Raw genomic sequence first — 17,963 nt, 5'->3', positions numbered from 1 at the left:
TGTGTCCAGGAATTTATCCATTTTTTTTCTAAGTTTTCTAGTTTATTTTCTTAGAGGTGTTTATAGTATTCTCTGATGGTAGCTTTTATTTCTGTGGGATCAGTGGTGACATCCTCTTTATCGTTTTTTATTGTGTCTATTTGATTCTTCTCTCTTTTCTTTTTTATTAGGCTGGCGAGTGGTCTATCTATTTTGTTGATCTTTTTAAAATACCAGCTCCTGAATTTATCGATCGTTTGAAGGGTTTTTAATGTCTCTATCTCCTTCAGCTCTGCTCTGATCTTAGTTATTTCTTGTCTTCTGCCAGCTTTTGAATTTGTTTGCTCTTGCTTCTCCAGTTCTTTTAATTGTGATGTTAGGGTGCACATTTTAGATTTTTTCTGCTTTCTCCTGTGGGAATTTAGTGCTATAAATTTCCCTCTAAACACTGCTTTAGCTGTGCCCCAGAGATTCTGGTATGTTGTGTCTTTGTTCTCATTGGTTTCAAAGAACTTACTTATTTCTGCCTTAATTTTGTTGTTTACCTAGTAGTCATTCAGGAGCAGGCTGTTCAGCTTCCATGTAGTTGTCCAATTTTGAGTGAGTTTTTAAATTCTGAGTTCTAATTTGATTGCACTGTGTTTTGAGGGACTGTTTGTTATGAATTCCATTCTTTTGCATTTGAGGAGTGTTTTACTTCCAATTATGTGGTCAATTTTAGAAGAAGTGCGATGTGGTGCTGAGAAGAATGTATATTCTGTTGATTAGGGGTGGAGAGTTCTGTAGATGTCTATTAGGTCTGCGTGGTCCACAGCTGAGTTCATATCCTAAATATCCATGTTAATTTTCTGTCTCTTTGTTTTGTCTGATATTAACAATGGGGTGTTAAAGTCTCCCACTATTATTGTGTAGGAATCTAAGCCTCTTTGTAGGCCTCTAAGAACTTGCTTTATGAACCTGGGTGCTCCTGTATTGGGTGCATTTATATTTAGGATAGTTAGCTTTTCTTGTTGCATTGATCCCTTTACCATTATGTGATGCCCTTCTTTGTCTTTTATGATCTTTGTTGGTTTAAAGCCTATTTTGTCAGAGACTAGGATTGCAACTCCTGCTTTTTTCTTTCGCTTTCCATTTGCTTGGTAAATATTGCTCCATTACTTTATTTTGAGACTATGTGTGTCTTTGCATGTAAGATGAGTCTCCTGAATACAGCACACCGACGGGTCTTGACTCTTTATCCAATTTGTCAGTCTGCGTCTTTTAACTGGGGCATTTAGCCCATTTACATTTAAGGTTAATATTGTTATGTGTGAATTTGATCCTGTCATTATGATGTTAGCTGGTTATTTTGCCCTTTAGTTGATGCAGTTTCTTCATAATGTCAATTATCTTTATAATTTGGTATGTTTTTACAGTTACTGGTACAAATTTTTCCGTTCTATGTTTAGTGCTTCCTTCAGGAGTTCTTGTAAGGCAGGCCTGGTGGTGACAAAATCTCTCAGCATTTGCTTGTCTGTAAAGGATTTTATTTCTCCTTTGCTCATGAAGCTTAGTTTGTCTGGATATGAAATTCTGGGTTGAAAATTCCTTTATTTAAGAATGTTGAATATTGGCCCTCATACTCTTCTGGCTTGTAGGGTTTCTGCAGAGAGATCCACTGTTGTCTGATGGGCTTTCCTTTGTGGGTAACTCGACCTTTCTCTCTGGCTGGCCTTAATATTTTTTTCTTCTTTTTAACCTTGGTGAATCTGACGATTATGTTTCTTGCGGTGCTTTTCTCGAAGAGCATCTTTATGGTGTTCTCTGTGTTTGCTGAATTTGAATACTGACTTGTCTTACTAGGTTGGGGAAGTTCTCTGGGATAATACCCTGAAGTGTGTTTTCCAACTTGATTCCATTCTTCCTGTCACATTCAGGTACACCAATCAAATGTAGGTTTGGTCTTTTCACGTAGTCCCATATCCTTGGAGGCTTTGTTCATTCCTTTTCATTCTTTTTTGTCTAATCTTGTCTTCATGCTTTATTTCATTAAGTTGATCTTCAGTCTCTGATATCCTTTCTTCCACTTGATTGATTCAGCTATTGATAGTTGTGTATGTTTCATGATGTTCTCATGCTGTGTTTTTCAGCTCCATCAGGTCATTTATGTTCTTCCCTAAATTGGTTATTCTAGTTAGCAATTCCTCTAACCTTTTTTCAAGGTTCTTAGCTTCCTTGCACTGGGTTAGGACATGCTCCTTTAGCTCAGAGGAGTTTGCTATTATGCACTTTCTGAAGCCTACTTCTGTCAATTCATCAAACTCATTCTCTGTTCAGTTTTGTTCCCTTGCTGGCAAGGAGTTATGATCTTTTGGAGGAGAAGAGACATTCTGGTTTTTGGAATGTTCTGCCTTTTTCCACTGATTTTTTCTTATTTTCATGGATTTATCTACCTTTGGTCTTTGATGTTGGCAACCTTCAGATGGTGTTTTGGTGTGGATGTTCTTTTTGCTGTTGTTGATACTATTCCTTTCTGTTTGTTAGTTTTCCTTCTAATAGGCCCCTCTGCTGCAGGTCTGCTGGATTTTGCTGGAGGTGCACTCCAGACCCTGTTTGCCTAAGCATCACCAGCAGAGGCTGCAGAACAGAAAAGATTTCTGCCTGTTCTTTCCTCTGGAAGTTTCATCCCAGAGGGATCTGCCAGATGCCAGCCAGAGCTGTCCTGTATAACGTGTCTGTTGACCCCTGCTGGGATGTGTCTCCCAGTCAGGAGACACAGGGGTCAGGACCCACTTGAGGAGGCAGTCTGTCCCTTAGCAGAGCTCCAACGCTGTGCTGGGAGATTCACTGCTCCCTTCAGAGCTGGCAGACAGGAATGTTTAAGTCTGCTGAAGCTGCGCCCACAGTCACCCATTCCCAGGTGCTCTGTCTCAATGAGATGGGAGTTTGATCTATAAGTCCCTGAAGGGGGCTGCTGCCTTTCTTCCAGAGATCCCCTGCCCAGAGAGGAGGAATCTAGAGATGCAGTCTGGCTGCAGTGGCTTTGCTGAACTGTGGTGGGCTCCACCCAATGTGAACTTCCTGGTGACTTTGTTTATGCTGTGAGGGGAAAACCGCCTACTCAAGCCTCAGTAATGGCAGACGGCCCTCTCTCCACCAAGCTGCAGCATCCCAGGTTGACTTCAGACTGTTGTGCTGGCAGAGAATTTCAAGCCAGTGGATCTTACCTTCCTGGGCTCCATGCAGGTGGGATCCGCTGAACTAGACCACTTGGCCCCCTGGCTTCAGCCCCCTTTCCAGTGGAGTGAATGGTTCTGTCTTACTGGTGTTCCAGGCATCACTGGGGTATGAAAAGAAACTCCTGCAGCTAGCTTGGTGTCTGGCCAAACGGCTGCCTAGTTTTATGCTTGAAACCCAGGGCCCTCGTGGTGGAATGTGGGCCCTTTCCAGTGGAGTGAATGGTTCTGTCTTACTGGTGTTCCAGGCACCACTGGGGTATGAAAAAGAAACTCCTGCAGCTAGCTTGGTGTCTGGCCAAACGGCTGCCTAGTTTTATGCTTGAAACCCAGGGCCCTCATGGTAGGCACCTGAGGGAATCTCCTGGTCTGTGGGTTGTGTAGACTGTGGGAAAGTGTAGTATCTGGGCTGAAGTGAACCATTCTCCAGGGCACAGTCCCTCATGGCTTCCCTTGGCTAGGGGAGGGAGTTCCCCAACCTCCTTGTGCTTCCCAGATGAGGCAACACTTCACCCTGCTTCTGCTTGCCCTCCATGGGCTGCCCCCACTGTCTAACCAGTCCCAATGAGATGAGCCAGGTACCTCAGTTGGAAATGCAGAAATCACTTGCCTTCTGCATTGATCTTGCTGTGAGCTGCAGATGGTAGCTGTTCTATCTGGCCATCTTGCCAGCCACCACCATTTTTTTTCTTTCTTTTTTTTTGGAAGGCATTGAATTTTGCAGTGGCTGATATGTAGCATTATTGTGACTATATCTAACTGGGATGCAAGTTGAGGTAGAAATACTTCAAATGTCCTTAAAAAATAAGTAATGTAGTTCTTCTTGGACTCTTCTTTAATCACAAGCCTCAGATTGATCCCAAAATGATACAAAGCTGCTCTACCTAATGCCCACCTCACGGTAAGGTTGGTCACTCTCCTCTTATAAATTCAGACTTCAAGAACTGGAAGAGACCTGGGTAGTCATGCCCAACCAGTGGGCTTTTGATATAAAGGTATATGCTAATTCACATAATGAGTTGGGGTACGTATTAGTTTCTCAGGGCTGCCATAGCAAATTACTAGAAAATTGGTGCTTAAAACAACAGAAATGTATTCTGTAACAGTTCTGGAGGTTAGAAGTTCGAAATCAAGGAGCCATGGTCATCAGGGCCACACTCCCTCTGGAGGCTTTCGGGAAAAATCCTCTTTGCCTCTCCCAGCATCTGGTGGCTCCAGGCTCTGCCTGGCATTTGTTGGCTTGTAGTTGTGTATCTGCAATTTTTGCCTTCATCTTCACTTGACCTCCCTCTCTGTGTCTTCTCCTTTTCCATCTCTTGTAAGGATGCTCATCATCAGACTTAGGACCTATCTTAATCCAAGGCGGCCTCATTTTGAAATTCTTACCTTGACATCTGTGAAGATCTTTATTTAAATAAAATCACATTTTGAGATTCTGGGTGGACATATCTTTTGGGGCCACAGTTCAACTCATTACGGGATACATTTCCTTTTTGTTATCCTCTGGAATGTTTGGGTAGGATTGGTCTTATTTCTCCCCTTAAATATTTGGTAGAAATTGCTAGTAAAGCTATCTGAGACTGGGGTTTCTTTGGTAGAAATTTTTAAAGTTATATTTTATTATTCAATTTTCTCCTCTACATGTTAGTGAACAACTTTTTTCTGTCTTTAGTGGCTACCCTAGAAATTGTAAAACACATTTTTGACTTACCAAAGTCTAATGTTTGCTTCCCTCCTGCATAATACTTTAAGTCCACTATAATTTCACCTCTTGATTTATGTGATTTTTTTTGTCATTATTTGAATTTCATATATATTTGAAACACATGAGACCCAATTATTATTGTTTTATATATAAAGATATGTACTTAGACTTACCCACATTCTCACAATTTTTTTGTTCATATTTGCAATGCCTTTATTATGTCATTTTAAAGACTGTAATAATATAGACAATTATTTAAAAACTAGCAATGCCTTTGTTCTTATTTGTAATGGCTATAAAATAATCTTGTAAAGAATATAATAAGTGAAAATCACTTAACAGATATTTACTGTGTGCTAGGAACTCTTCCAGGACTTATTAGAGCTGCTGTCTTGCAGAGTTAATTCCAGGGGCCGTCATTCACAAAGAATATGTGAAAATAATGCCCCTGGAGTTGCTTGTAAATTATGCCCCCTAAAGATGTACAAATCAGTGGTCCTAACTGAAGATGACAAGATACAAAAATATACTAACTTTAATTATGTAATTATGTTTAAAATAATTCCCTGTGCCTGGGTAAAAATCCCAAAGTGAACATTTAAATACACATGTAGTCTTAATAGGACTATGGGTGATTTCTTTTACATATTTTTCTCCTTTATAAAACTTTTGAATTAATGTTAAAAATGTAAGTTATTTGCCTTCTTCCTTCTGCCTCTAGGTCAGGTCATGCTAAAGTTCTCCCAAACAGGAAGACCAGCAGAGGTTGCCTCTGTTGATAAAGGTCTCTTAATGTTAAAACTGTTTTCATAACCTCTTAATCTATCTCATTATTGCAAGAAATTCTTTCTTAAATTCTAAGTTTCTTCAAAATGTAGTATTTAAGAATAGTATGGGATCTTGAAAGTCATCTATCTGAACCACCCAATTACTGCTTGAATTACCTTCTACAACATTGCTTCCAAAGTGTTGCCTAGCTCCTTTTCACCAAAATATAGTTAGTGAACAAGCAGCATCAAAATCACCTGGGACTTTATTAGAAACGCAGAATCAGGCCCTTCCCCAGGTCTTCTGAAATAGAATCAACCCTTTAACAAGATCCCCAGGTAATTCATATGCATAGTAAACGTCAGCAGCACTGGTCTAGACCATGCCCAAGCACTTATAACTATAGGAGCTCATTGCCTGCCAAGGCAATTTATCCCTCATTTGCTCATCTTTTAATATTAGAATGATCTGCATTATATTGAACCAAAATATTTCCCACAAATCCCAATCTTGGTTTAAACTTGAGATACTTTACAGGCAAATAGAATTCCTCTTCTATATGGCAATTCATCAAATACATGAAAAGAAAAGTTATGTCCCATCCCTTTTTCCTCCAATAAACTTGCCTAATTCTTTAATCCTTCCATCACATGACAAGATTCCAAGCTCTCTCTCATCAAAACACATCTGCTGTGGCTTCAAATCTGTCTACACCCAGGGAGAGTGGAGAGCAGCATTATCCCATAACCAGTGTTCCCCCAAGTGTGTTGAATTAATGACTTCCCTATTATAAGTGATGGCATTTGCATCTTACAGGAATGTGGCCTCAATTTACTTTGAGGACTTTGTTCAGATATTGTGGATTTTGATTCCTTCAAAGTAACATCAACAAATATCAACTGAAGGGTTTATTTTTATGTGTTGAACACTGTTACGTGGGGAACTAAAAAATATATAGGTTATTCCTCAACGAATGTACAGACTAGAGAAACAACACATAAATATATCAGAATGTTTTAAATATAGCATAGACTGCCATAGTGTGTAAATTAGACCTTAAATACCTGAGGAATTTAGGTATGGGATAGGTCACTATAAGTTGAGGTGACCAAAGCAGACTAGTGATAGAAAGGACATGCACTTTAAGTTAAAAGAGCTTAAGGCGGGGGACTCCTGGCTTTGACACTTCTTGCATGTACATGTTAAAAAACACATGATCTTCCCGAGCTGTAGCTTTGTCGTCGGTGAAGTGTGAGTAACAACAGTATTTAGCACATAGACTGATGGTGAGGCAAATGAGAAGACATATGTGAGGAGGAGGAGGAATAGGAATGGCAGGGTGGGATGCAAGAACTCTGTATGTAGCCGGTGACATGAGTGAGACAGACTAAATTCTGTTACTATTCTGTCCCCTTGAGCTGCCTCTGTAAGAGCCACATCAATTTCAGTTTCTTGTGAGGAAGACATTTAAAACATCTGGGAAGCATTAACAATGGATGAGGCTGCCTTGGGAAGTTGCGTGCTCCAAGACGCCGCTTGGGGAGTCCAAGCAAAGCCTGGGAAATTGAGTTCCAGGGAATCTGGGGGAGAATTCCCACCTGGGAGGAGCTTGGGCCAAATGACATGAAGGAACTTTCTGCCTCAAGGCTTCTTGAGTCTGCTTCTCCATCGGAGAGTTGGGTGAGAACTGGCTCTCTCTATTCAGCTAATCTGCATTGTTTGCTTCTCTTGTAGTCTATTCAGAAGAAACTTGACTCCTTCCCGGCTCAGGACCCTTGCACCACCATTTATGTTGCTGCCACAGAGCCTGTCCCAGAGTCTGTCCAGGTGAGGCATTTCTCTGCCTACTCTCTGTAGAGAGGGAATACGTGGAGGAGGGGAAAAGAAGGGGGATTTGTTTAGGTGGGAGGAGGGAGAGGATTAGGAAAAATAGCTAATGGGTACTAGGCTTAATACCTGGGTGACAAAATAATGTGTACAACAAATCCCCGTGACACAGGTTTACCTATGTAACAAACCTGTATGTGTACATCTGAACTTAAAAGTTTAAAAAAAAAAAAGAAAACTTTAAAAACAAATTAAATGAAACAGATTGATGAGTGCTGGACTGGGGAAGGTAGGCCACAGCATGCAGGCAGTAAGGAGTCTCTGTGGCCTTGGCTTTCCAGTTTCCATGAAACCCCCAACACCTGCGCACATGGGGCCACCACTCACTCCCTACTGGCCAGTGTTTCTCTGAGAGTTGTCCAAGGACCACATCAGAACCAGCCAGCATACTTGTTAAAAATAAAGATTCCTGGGGCCTTCCACCTGGGATTCTGTTAAATGAAAATGTCTATGGAGAGTAGACAGAGACCTACATATTTAAAAAAAAAAACCCACACCCCAGGTAATTCTGATACACCCTCAAGTTTAAGAACAGCAGCGGAAGTCCAGGAGATCTCAACTCCGGCTACAAAACAGCATCACCAGGGAAGCTTTGTAAATATTCTCATGCCTAGACTCTGCCTGGCCCTATTTAATCAGAATATTTAGGGTTGGATCTCTGCATAGGTGTAAAGCCTAGAAGAGAATATGAGGTGCAGCTCAAAATGAGACTTGCCTGTTCTACCCTATGGCAAGATCAGCAGGGACTAAGTTTGCTTCTGACATAAATCTTTCCTTTACTGAATGAGCAGAAATACATTCTGGGCTGAAATCTTTGCTCCACTTGGGCTTTTTCAGAAGAGAGCCCAGGATTATAGAGGTCACACAAATGCCTGCATCCACCTTCTTCTTCAACGCTCCTACCACACACACACCCAGAAATGCCTGGGCAGTTGTCCTATTTCAAGATAAAATAGATCTTCAACTTGAGGTCCATTCTCAGTACATTGTCATAGCCAAGAGGGAAGTAAAAATATAAACCAGACTTCAAAACTTCAAAATAATATAGATTTTTACAGACGTTTACTTAAGGACACAGCAGTATGCAATAGTTAACATTTTATGGCAAAACCTCTTAAATTCCCCATTCTCTTCTCTTTGTTTCTTGGACTTTCCTTACCCTGTGAGAAATCTTTGCACATAACCCTCTTCTCCCCTCCTTTCCTCTCTCCTGCCAATATCTCTTTTCTCCTCTCCCTTTGAGTCCCACTAGGCTTTTTAAAAACTCAATAATTTACAACTCTCTTGGCTCCCCCAGATTGTGACCCTGCCTAACAGCAAAACAAATGGTTTTCCTTACAAGAGAATGGAAGGGGAGAGGGCAAAGAGGGAGACAGAGCCCTGAGTGCCGATCCTCAGATCATGCTCCCCATGATGGCCTGCTTATGCTTGGAAGGGAGCTGTGGCCCTTGTTGCAGGTGGAGAAGCAGTGTGCGAACCCAGGTGCTGCCCCAGCTAGGCCCTGTCTGTGACAGACCCTGCACACGTCAACATGCAATGTGATCGCTTAGACCCTTTCCTTTCCCTCAGCAGCACCGTCTTCGTTTGCATCCTGTGAAGTGAGTATCCAGTCCCTCCACTCACAGACTTTTGCTTTGTCCCCAGGAACCAAATTCCATCACAGTCTATGCTAGTGTGACCCTTCCAGAGAGCTGACATCAACAACCGAACAAAGGGACTTTCTGAAGGAAAATAGAAAAACCAAAACGAACACTGAACTTGGCCCCGGGCTGAAGTTCTGGCAGACACGCTACACATCTGTACCCTTCTTGGATCAATACCCTGGTGATGTTTCTTCCACATGCATCTGTGAAATGAACAAGGAAGTGAGGCTTCCCAAGAATTTAGCTTGCTCTGCAGTGGCTGCAGGTACAGAACAGAGAAGTACTTGATAACAGCTTTGCATCCTTGTGTTGTGGCAGATGAAATGGGTAGTGATGTGAGTTCAGATTTTGGGCATCCTGCTCTTGGCTGGAATTGGATAATAAAAACCAAAGACTGAAAGCCATCTGAGTACCTATCTCAGACAGTGGACCACCAGGCACAAAGTCTGGAAAAGTTTACATTTTGGCTGTCTTTACTTTGTTCTGGGAGCTGATCATGATCACTTGCAGACCTGATCAAGCCTCTGCGCCTCAGTTTCTCTCTCAGGATAAAGAGTGAATAGAGGATGAAGGGTGAATTTCTTATTATATATATAAACACTCTGATATTATTGTATAAAAGAAGCTAAGAATATCATTATTTTATTTGCAAAATCCAGAAGCTAAAGAGTCAATAAACAGAAAGAATGATTTTTGAGATCTCTGAGTTTTGAACAGTGGACTGGAAACCATGTAAGAGCCTTAAAAGTACAGTTCTGTGCAAATGGTAATCAGTTTTAAGGAAAAAGTAACACTGTTTGGTGGTGCTGTTACGAAGGAGCTTGGAACACTCAGAGGAACTTGTTTCAGGGTGATTCTTCACTTCTCAAAATGACGTTTAAATCCCAGTTCTCTGTTTATTCCCTTGAACCACAAACCTGGAGCCTCAGCTAAGACTCTCTCTGACCAGATTCCGAACTTATTTTATATCCAGGGCTTCAAGGGGTATTGGAGGTCAAGGTCTTTCTTAGGCACTTTCTACTCCCTGCATGCCTCTCCTCTCATGAAATGTATCTTCTAGAAGAAAATTAAGTTATTTTGGTCTAAGAGCTTCAAAGCACTGAATGCTCAATAACTTATTTTGCAGGCTACAACCAGAAAGAGCCTCTTTTAGTAAAGTCCTATTTTCTTCCTATTCTCTGTTTTCAGACAGGCTGTCTTCAATTTAAGCCCTTCCTTTTCTTATTGGTTCTTATATAAACTTGGCGAGTACTGTAAGAAATAGCCACTATCGTACCATTGCATAATAAGGGGCACCAACTTCCCAGCTCAAAACTCAGGTCCTTATTGCCTTATAACTCATCTCCTTTATGAGGTCCATTCATATTGCAAGCCTGTTGCTTAGCATAACTCATTTTCTGGTACCAGCTTCTGTAATAGAGTTCTTAGTTGCAATCAGCAGAAACTGGCTTTGGCTTTTTCATGTAGAAAAGGAGCCTATTGAAAAGATACTGTGTCCAGTAACTGCTAGAAGGTTCTGTAAACTATGCTTTGAAAGTGAGGAGGAAAAGACACTAGGCTATGGCTCAGTCCAGAGCCAAATTTACAAAACGAGCCCAGGGATGGCGATCCTGTTCTTGGACAGCCACCGTCCCCAGCACTAGGCACAGACTCTACCACTGCTTCACTATCTCTGCTGGACTTGGAAACTTGATATTACTGTTACTGCTGCACTGTCTGCCATGAAAATGAATTCTCCAAGGTCCTGTCTTTATCTTTTCATCTCTAGCTTATAATTCAAAGTCTGGGATTGATTGGCCAATCCTAGGTCACACGTCCATGTCCTATCTCCAAGGGAGGTTGGGAATTGAATATCTGGCATTTTCCACTTTCACTTCTTATGAGTTAGGGAATTTAGAAATAATAGAAGTGGGATTCAGGTGGCAGTCAGACAAAAAAGGTTCACAATTATCCACTACGCCACCCTTGTATAACCTTAGCCTCATTCGCTATCTATGCTTAAGACTGTGGCGCTACTAATGAAGATTTGTAAACCCAGGGGTTATGAGCACTCAATCCTCTACTACAACTCAGATTGCTCTAGAAGCTCAGCTCCCGACATTTGGGTTTTTCCAGTAGCTGAATTCTACCTGATGGAAAGGCAGAAACAAAGGGTAAAGAAGAGGCTATCACTTCTAAGTTTCCTGAACCCCTGGGCTCAAGACCTCAAGAACCACAGGGGGTGGTGTGTGCTGGCTGAGAAGCTACTGTGAATTGATTCTTCTTCTGAAGTTTATGTTTCTAATTTTTGGAAATGAATAAATTACAGCCAGTCCATCAAGACCTCACTGGGAAAAGAGTCTTTAGGGCACCCATCTGACAGCACTGGCATTATGCCTCTCACCCCTAGACCATGGTTACAAACTGGAAAAACAACCCCTTTTGGTCACACACTCACCACTCTCTCGTTGCCCCAAATGGCACTGTGGGAGTGGTGAGTGGCAAGCGGGAGCTTGCCTTTTCCTCAGGCTTAAAATAATAAAATTGAAATTTCAGTCTGTTTTCCCCGTGTTTCCCCTCTAATGCTGTTTTCTTTTGACCAAGCATGTCTGAATTCTACAGAAGTCAGGAGGAACACACCCATTCTCGGTTTGAAGGCACTGATGTTCTGAAATACAACTGGGCACAGCCCCAGGCTCTCCAGGACGCTTCCTCCAGTCACACAGCAGGGATGTGATTGTTACAGGGGGTGGCGTGTGCTCGCTGAGAAGCTACTGTGAATTGATTCTTCTTCTGAAGTTTATGGTTCTACTTTTTGGAAATAAATAAATTACAGCCAGTCCATCAAGGAAACTGCACCTTCGTCTTGTGTTTCCTTAAGAATTTATAACACAGTAGTATGGCATGACATGTTTGCTGGCCTTGCGTCTCCATGTCATAGTTATGAAATGCTGAAGGAGGCAGATTTGATCAGATCGGATGTGAGGTTGTCCCTTTCCTGGGGGTGGACAAAGGTTAGCTTGGCATCCCCTTCACCAAAGATCAGGAAGCACCCTCCACATGGAGACCTGTGTTGAAAGGATTGTTTAATTTTTGTCACTTCCAGAGTAATTCCCTTCCCTGAAGTCCGCCAAATTCCCCCTGTGAACAAAATCTAGAGCAGGGCTTCTCAACTGCAGCACTATTGACATTTGGAGTTGGATAAATTTTTCTTGTGGGGCTGTCCTGTGCACTGTAGGGTGTTTAACAGCACCCCTGGCCTCTGCCCACTGGGCGCCATAGCACATGCCCTGTCCTTGATTGTGACAATCAAGTATCTCCAAACACCAAATGTCCCCTGCTTGGCGAAACCCCCCCCAGTTGAGAACCACTGATCTGGAGATATGCTGGCCCTCTGGTGAGCTTTGAGAGGACTAAATACATTTCTATATACCAAGAAGTAGATCTACCAAAGGTGGCCACCTGGTCATTGAAGCATGACCCAAATCTGCCAATAACATCCAAGGTTACATAAATGTTAGAATTACCTGGGTAACTTTTAAAAATACTGATGCCCAAATCTAACCTGAAATCAAAATGAGATCTGGGTTGAGATCTATAGAACTACCACTTCAGAGATTATACCACACAAAGGATTTTGTAATGAGTTCCACATACCAGCCACAAGAGGGTGATATAGCAACACAAGCCACCAAACCTCAGCATCCCTGCCACTCCTTTGTATCTACAGGATGTGGACCGTCACAAACTGGCTGAAACTGTGGCTGGTTTTCAGCTCTTACAGGCTGAAAGGAGATAGGGAGGCCAATGTAGATTGATGACAGGCTTTACAAGGTTAACTGTACTAAGTTTATTTCACAGAAGACTTCTAGTTCTACTCAATGCTTCACTCATTCAACAAATAGTTATTAAGTTCCTACGAAGTGTTTGAGCTTGTCATCTAGCAGGAGATACAAAGAACACAGGCAATTGAAATATTATGATAGGTAGATCACTATGTGCTCTACTGAGAGCCATTGGAAAATAAAAGACGATGATGTTGATAATTACCCTGGTGTGTGGGGATGGTGGGAATGACAGCTAGGAGGCAGGGCTGCCTTGTAGCTCTCACTTGGACGAACGTGTTTGGAGACCCACATCATGAACTTTTGCTCCAAGAACCACTGCAAGAACATACCAAGAAAGCTGAAAGAATTCACAGACCCCTTGAAAGAAGTGAGTTGCCACTCCAAACTCTGTAAGATAGCTGAAAAAATGTGAGTGCCTAAAGTGTGAGGGGGGAAAGTCTACCTCCGAACACGCATCCTCACTGGGGAAACCTGAAAATCCAGATCAAGGGAGAAGGATTTAACTTTACCTAGAGCTGAAATGAATTTAGAGAGCCAAGAAAAATATAAAAGTAGAAAAAGCAGTGGGAAGAACCCTGCAGGCACTCCTGGTCCCCTGGAAAGTTCAGGGAAGTCATTTCTGACTTTAATCTCACAGGGTTCCTTGGGGAGGGCTGCCAGTGGAATTGGGGAAGGGCTGCAGGGAGAAGGAAACTTCCAGCTGAACTTTTTAATAATTTTGACTGAGTGTGAATTGTCCTGGCCAAAATCTGTGGCGATGAACCAAAAGTGCAGATACTATCACAGAAGCCACAGCAGGCAGGGAGGGATGAGGCCTGAAAGCCCTGCTTGCCTTCTCAGCAGAAAGGCTAGTAGCCCAGGGCAAGATCTCAGCCCTGCATACCAGGGGCTTGGCTATAAATTTGGCTCTGCTGGCTATTGGGGTAGTATGGCAGGAGTGAGACTGGCCTTGCTGGCTGTGTGGGAGTGCGGTGAGGCTTGTCACTGCTGGCTTTCCCCTACTTCCCTGGCTACTTGTACAAAGCAGCAGAGGCAGCCATAATCCCCCTGGGAATATAACTCCATCCACCTGAGAACCACACCCCCATATCCCACAGTTGCCACAACAACCCCTGCCCAGGGATAGTCTGAGCTCAGACATCCTTGAGCTCAGACTCTGCCCCCACCTGATGATCTCTCTGCCCACCCTGGTAGCTGAAGACAAAAGACATAATCTTGTGGGAGCCCTATAACCCTGCCCATCACCTAAGAAACACAAATACTTATACAGATGACTTTAGGACAAGCTTGTATTTCCCCTATACTGTTGCAGCCGATTCTCTCTTGAAATCACCACCTCCTGGATGGAGGCCAATCAAGTCAGGCCATTACAGCAACTCATAGCAAAACAGCCCTGCCCCAAGGAAGGAGAAAACAACAGCAATTTTACCACTTGTAAGCAGCCTGGCTAACCAGAGGTCCTGAGTCTGTCCACGTGACAAGTTAGCATAACCAGCATTTGAGAAAACCTATGCACTAAACAAAACTACAACCAAAGACTCTCAGAGCATTCACTTTGCTCCTCTGCTACCTCCACTGGAGTAGGTGCTGATATCCATGGCTGAAAGACCTGAAGACAGATTCCAACATGGGACTCTTTGCAGATGCTCCCCAGTACCAACCTGGAGCCTGGTAGCTTCCCTGGGTGACTAGATCCAGAAGAGCAATAACAATCACTGCAGTTCAGCTCTCAGGATGCCCCATCTCTAGAGGAAAGGGGAGAACACCACATCAAGAGATTACCCATAGGACAAAAGAATCTGAACAGCAGCCCTTGAGTCCCAGACCTTTCCTCTAACATAACTGACCCAAATGAGAACCAGAAACATAATTCTGGCAATATAATAAAACAAGGTTCTATAATACTCCCCAAATATCACACAAGATCACCAGTAATGGATCCAAACCAAGAAGAAATCTCTGAATTGCCAGAAAAAGAATTCAGAAAGTCAATTATTAAGCTTCTCAAGTAGGCACCAGAGAAAGGTGAAAACCAACTTAAAGACAATTTTAAAATAATACAAGATATGGACAAAAATACTATAGAGAAATAGATATTATACATTAAAAAATAACTTCTGGAAATAAAAGACATGCTTAGAGAAATGCAAAATACACTGAAAAGTTTTAACAATAGAATTGAACAAGTAGAAGAAAGAACTTCAGAGCTCAAAGACAATGCTATTGAATTCAACCAATCCAACACAGACAAAGAAATTTTTTTTTTTAATGAACAAAGCCTCCAACCAATTTGGAATTATGTTAAATGACCAAACCTAAGAATAAATTTGTGTTCCTGAGGAAGAAGAGATATCTAAAGTTTGGAAACTTATTTGAGGGAATAATTGAGGAAAACTTCCCTGGCTTTGCTAGAGATCTAGACATCCAAATACAAGAAGCTCAAAGAACACCCAGGAAATTCATTGTAAAAAGATAATTATCTAAGCACATACTCATCAGGTTATCTAAAGTCGAGATGAAGGAGAGAATCTTAAGAGCTATGAGGCAAAAGCATCAGGTAACCTATAAAGGAAAACCTATAAGATTAACAGCAGATTCCTCAGCGGAAACCCTATGAGTTAGAAGGGATGGGGCTCCTATCTTTAGCCTGCTTAAATGAAGTAATTATCCTTACTTTAGCCCCCTTAAATGAAATAATTATCAACCAAGAATTTTGCATCCAGCAAAACTAAGCTCCATAAATGAAGGAAAGATAAAGTATTTTTCAGATAAGCAAATGCTGAATTCATTACTACCAAGTGAATTTGCCACTACAAAGAAAGCACTACAAGAACTGCTAAAAAGAGTTCTCAATCTTGGAGCAAAACCCCAAAATACACCAAAATAGAATCTCCTTAAAACATAAATCTCACAGGACCTATGAAACAATAACACAATTTTTAAAAAACCCCAAGATATTCAGGCAACAACTAGCACAATGAGTAAAATAGTACCTCATTTCTCAATACTAACATTAAACATAAATGGCCTAAATGCTCCACTTACAAGATCCAGAAAGGCAGAATGAATAAGAATTCACCAACCAAGTATCTGCTGTCTTCAAGAAACTTGCCTAACATATAAGGACTAACATAAACTTAAGATAAAGGGGTGGAAAAATATATTGCATGCAAATGGACACCAAGATTGAGCAGGAATAACTATTCCTATATCAGACAAAACAGACTTTAGAGCAAGAATAGTCCAAAAAGACAAAGAGGGACATTATATAACAATAAAAGGACTAGTCCAGCAGAAAAATATTACAATCCTAAATAGCTATGCATCTAACACTGGACTTCCCAAATTTATAAAACGATCACCAGTAGATGTAAGAAATGAGATCAACAGGAACATAATAATAGTAGGGGACTTCAATACTCCACTGACAGAACTAGAAAGCATCAAGACAGAAAATAAACAAAGAAACTACACCCTAGAAAAATGGGCTTAATAGATATTTATAGAACAGTTTACCCAACAACTAATACACATTCTACTCATCAGAACATGGAATAGTCGCCAAGATAGATCATATGATAGGCCATAAAACAAGTCTCAATACATTTAAGAAAATCAAAATTATAACAAGTACTCTTTCAGACCACAGTGGGATAAAATTGGAAATCAACTCCAAAAGGAACTCTCAAAACTATGCAAATATATGGAAATTAAATAATCCACTCCTGAATTATCTTTGCATCAGCAATGGAATCAAGATAGAAATTTAAAAATTCTTTGAAATGAATGATAAAAGCAGTGCTAAGGGAAAAGTTCATAGCATGAAATGCCTACATCAAAAAGTCTGAAAGAGCACAAATAGACAATCTAAGGTCACATCTCAAGGAAATAGAGAAATAAGAACAAACCAAACACAAACCCAGCAAAAGATAAGAAACAACCAAGATGAGAGAAGAACTAAATGAAATGGAAACAAACAAAAAACAGTACCCAAAGATAAATGAAACAAAAACCTTGTTCTTTGAAAAGAGAAAGAAAATGGATAGACCATTTGTGAGATTAACCAAGAAGAGAGAAGATCCAAATAAACTCAATTAGAAACAAAATGGGAGATATTTTAACCAATACCACAGAAATACAAAAGATCATTCAAGGCTATTATGAACAAATGGGCACAAACTAGAAAACTGAGAGGAGGTGGATAAATTCCTGAAAATATACAAGCCTCCTAGATTAAGCCAGGAAGAAATAGAAACTTTGAACAAACCAATAACAAGCAGCAAGATAAAAGCAGTAATTTAAAAATTGCCAACAACAAAAAAGTCCAGGACCAGATGGATTCACAGTTGAATTATATCAGGAATTAAAGAATTGGTACCAATCTTATTAAAACTATTCCAAAAGAGAGAGAAAGAGGGAATCCTTCCTAAATAATTCTGTGAAGGTAGTATCACCCTAATACCAAAACCAGGAAATGACATAGCACAAAGCAAGAAAACTACAGACTAATATCCCTGATGAATATAGATGCAAAAATCCTCAACAAAATACTAGCTAACTGAATTCAACAGCATATCAGAAAGATAATCCACCATGAACAAGTGGGTTTTATACCAGGGATGCAGGGATGATTTAACATACACAAGTCAATAAATGTGATATATCACATAAACAGAGTTAAAAATAAAAATCATATGATCATCTCAATTGACCAGAGAAAGCATTTGACAAAATCCAGCATCTTTTCATGATTAAAACCCTCAGCAAAATCAGCATAGACACGACATAACTTAAGGTAATAAAAGCCATCTATGACAAACCCACAGCCAACATTATACTGAACAGGGAAAAGTTGAAAGCATTCCCCTCTGAGAACTGGAAGAAGGCAAGAATGCCCACTTTCACCACTTCTGGTCAACCTAGTACTGGAAGTCCTCGC

General features: G+C 41.0%; 1 protein-coding gene across 3 annotated transcripts in view; it reads left to right on the top strand.

Moving 5' to 3' along the window:
* The window catches only part of SLAMF1 (signaling lymphocytic activation molecule family member 1), a 44,420-nt gene extending 32,386 nt beyond the window's left edge, over window positions 1–12,034 (top strand). For 2 of the 3 annotated variants that reach the window (XM_032260801.1, XM_032260802.1), the window contains exons 6-7: window positions 7,402–7,494; window positions 9,199–12,029. In XM_032260801.1, the coding sequence (XP_032116692.1) occupies window positions 7,402–7,494; window positions 9,199–9,249 (144 nt within the window). In that variant the 3' untranslated portion in view covers window positions 9,250–12,029. Of the gene's footprint in view, window positions 1–7,401; window positions 7,495–9,198 lie in introns of all 3 variants that reach the window. The other variant, XR_004263634.1, reaches the window with a different exon arrangement.
* Window positions 12,035–17,963: the final 5,929 nt, after the last annotated feature.

Source organism: Sapajus apella, unplaced genomic scaffold, assembly GCF_009761245.1.
Source record: "Sapajus apella isolate SASKATOON/1434 unplaced genomic scaffold, GSC_monkey_1.0 scaffold119, whole genome shotgun sequence".
In the NCBI taxonomy this organism is placed as follows: domain Eukaryota; kingdom Metazoa; phylum Chordata; class Mammalia; order Primates; family Cebidae; genus Sapajus; species Sapajus apella.
Note: the sequence above shows the minus strand (reverse complement) of the source record. Positions and strands in the feature narration are given on the sequence as shown.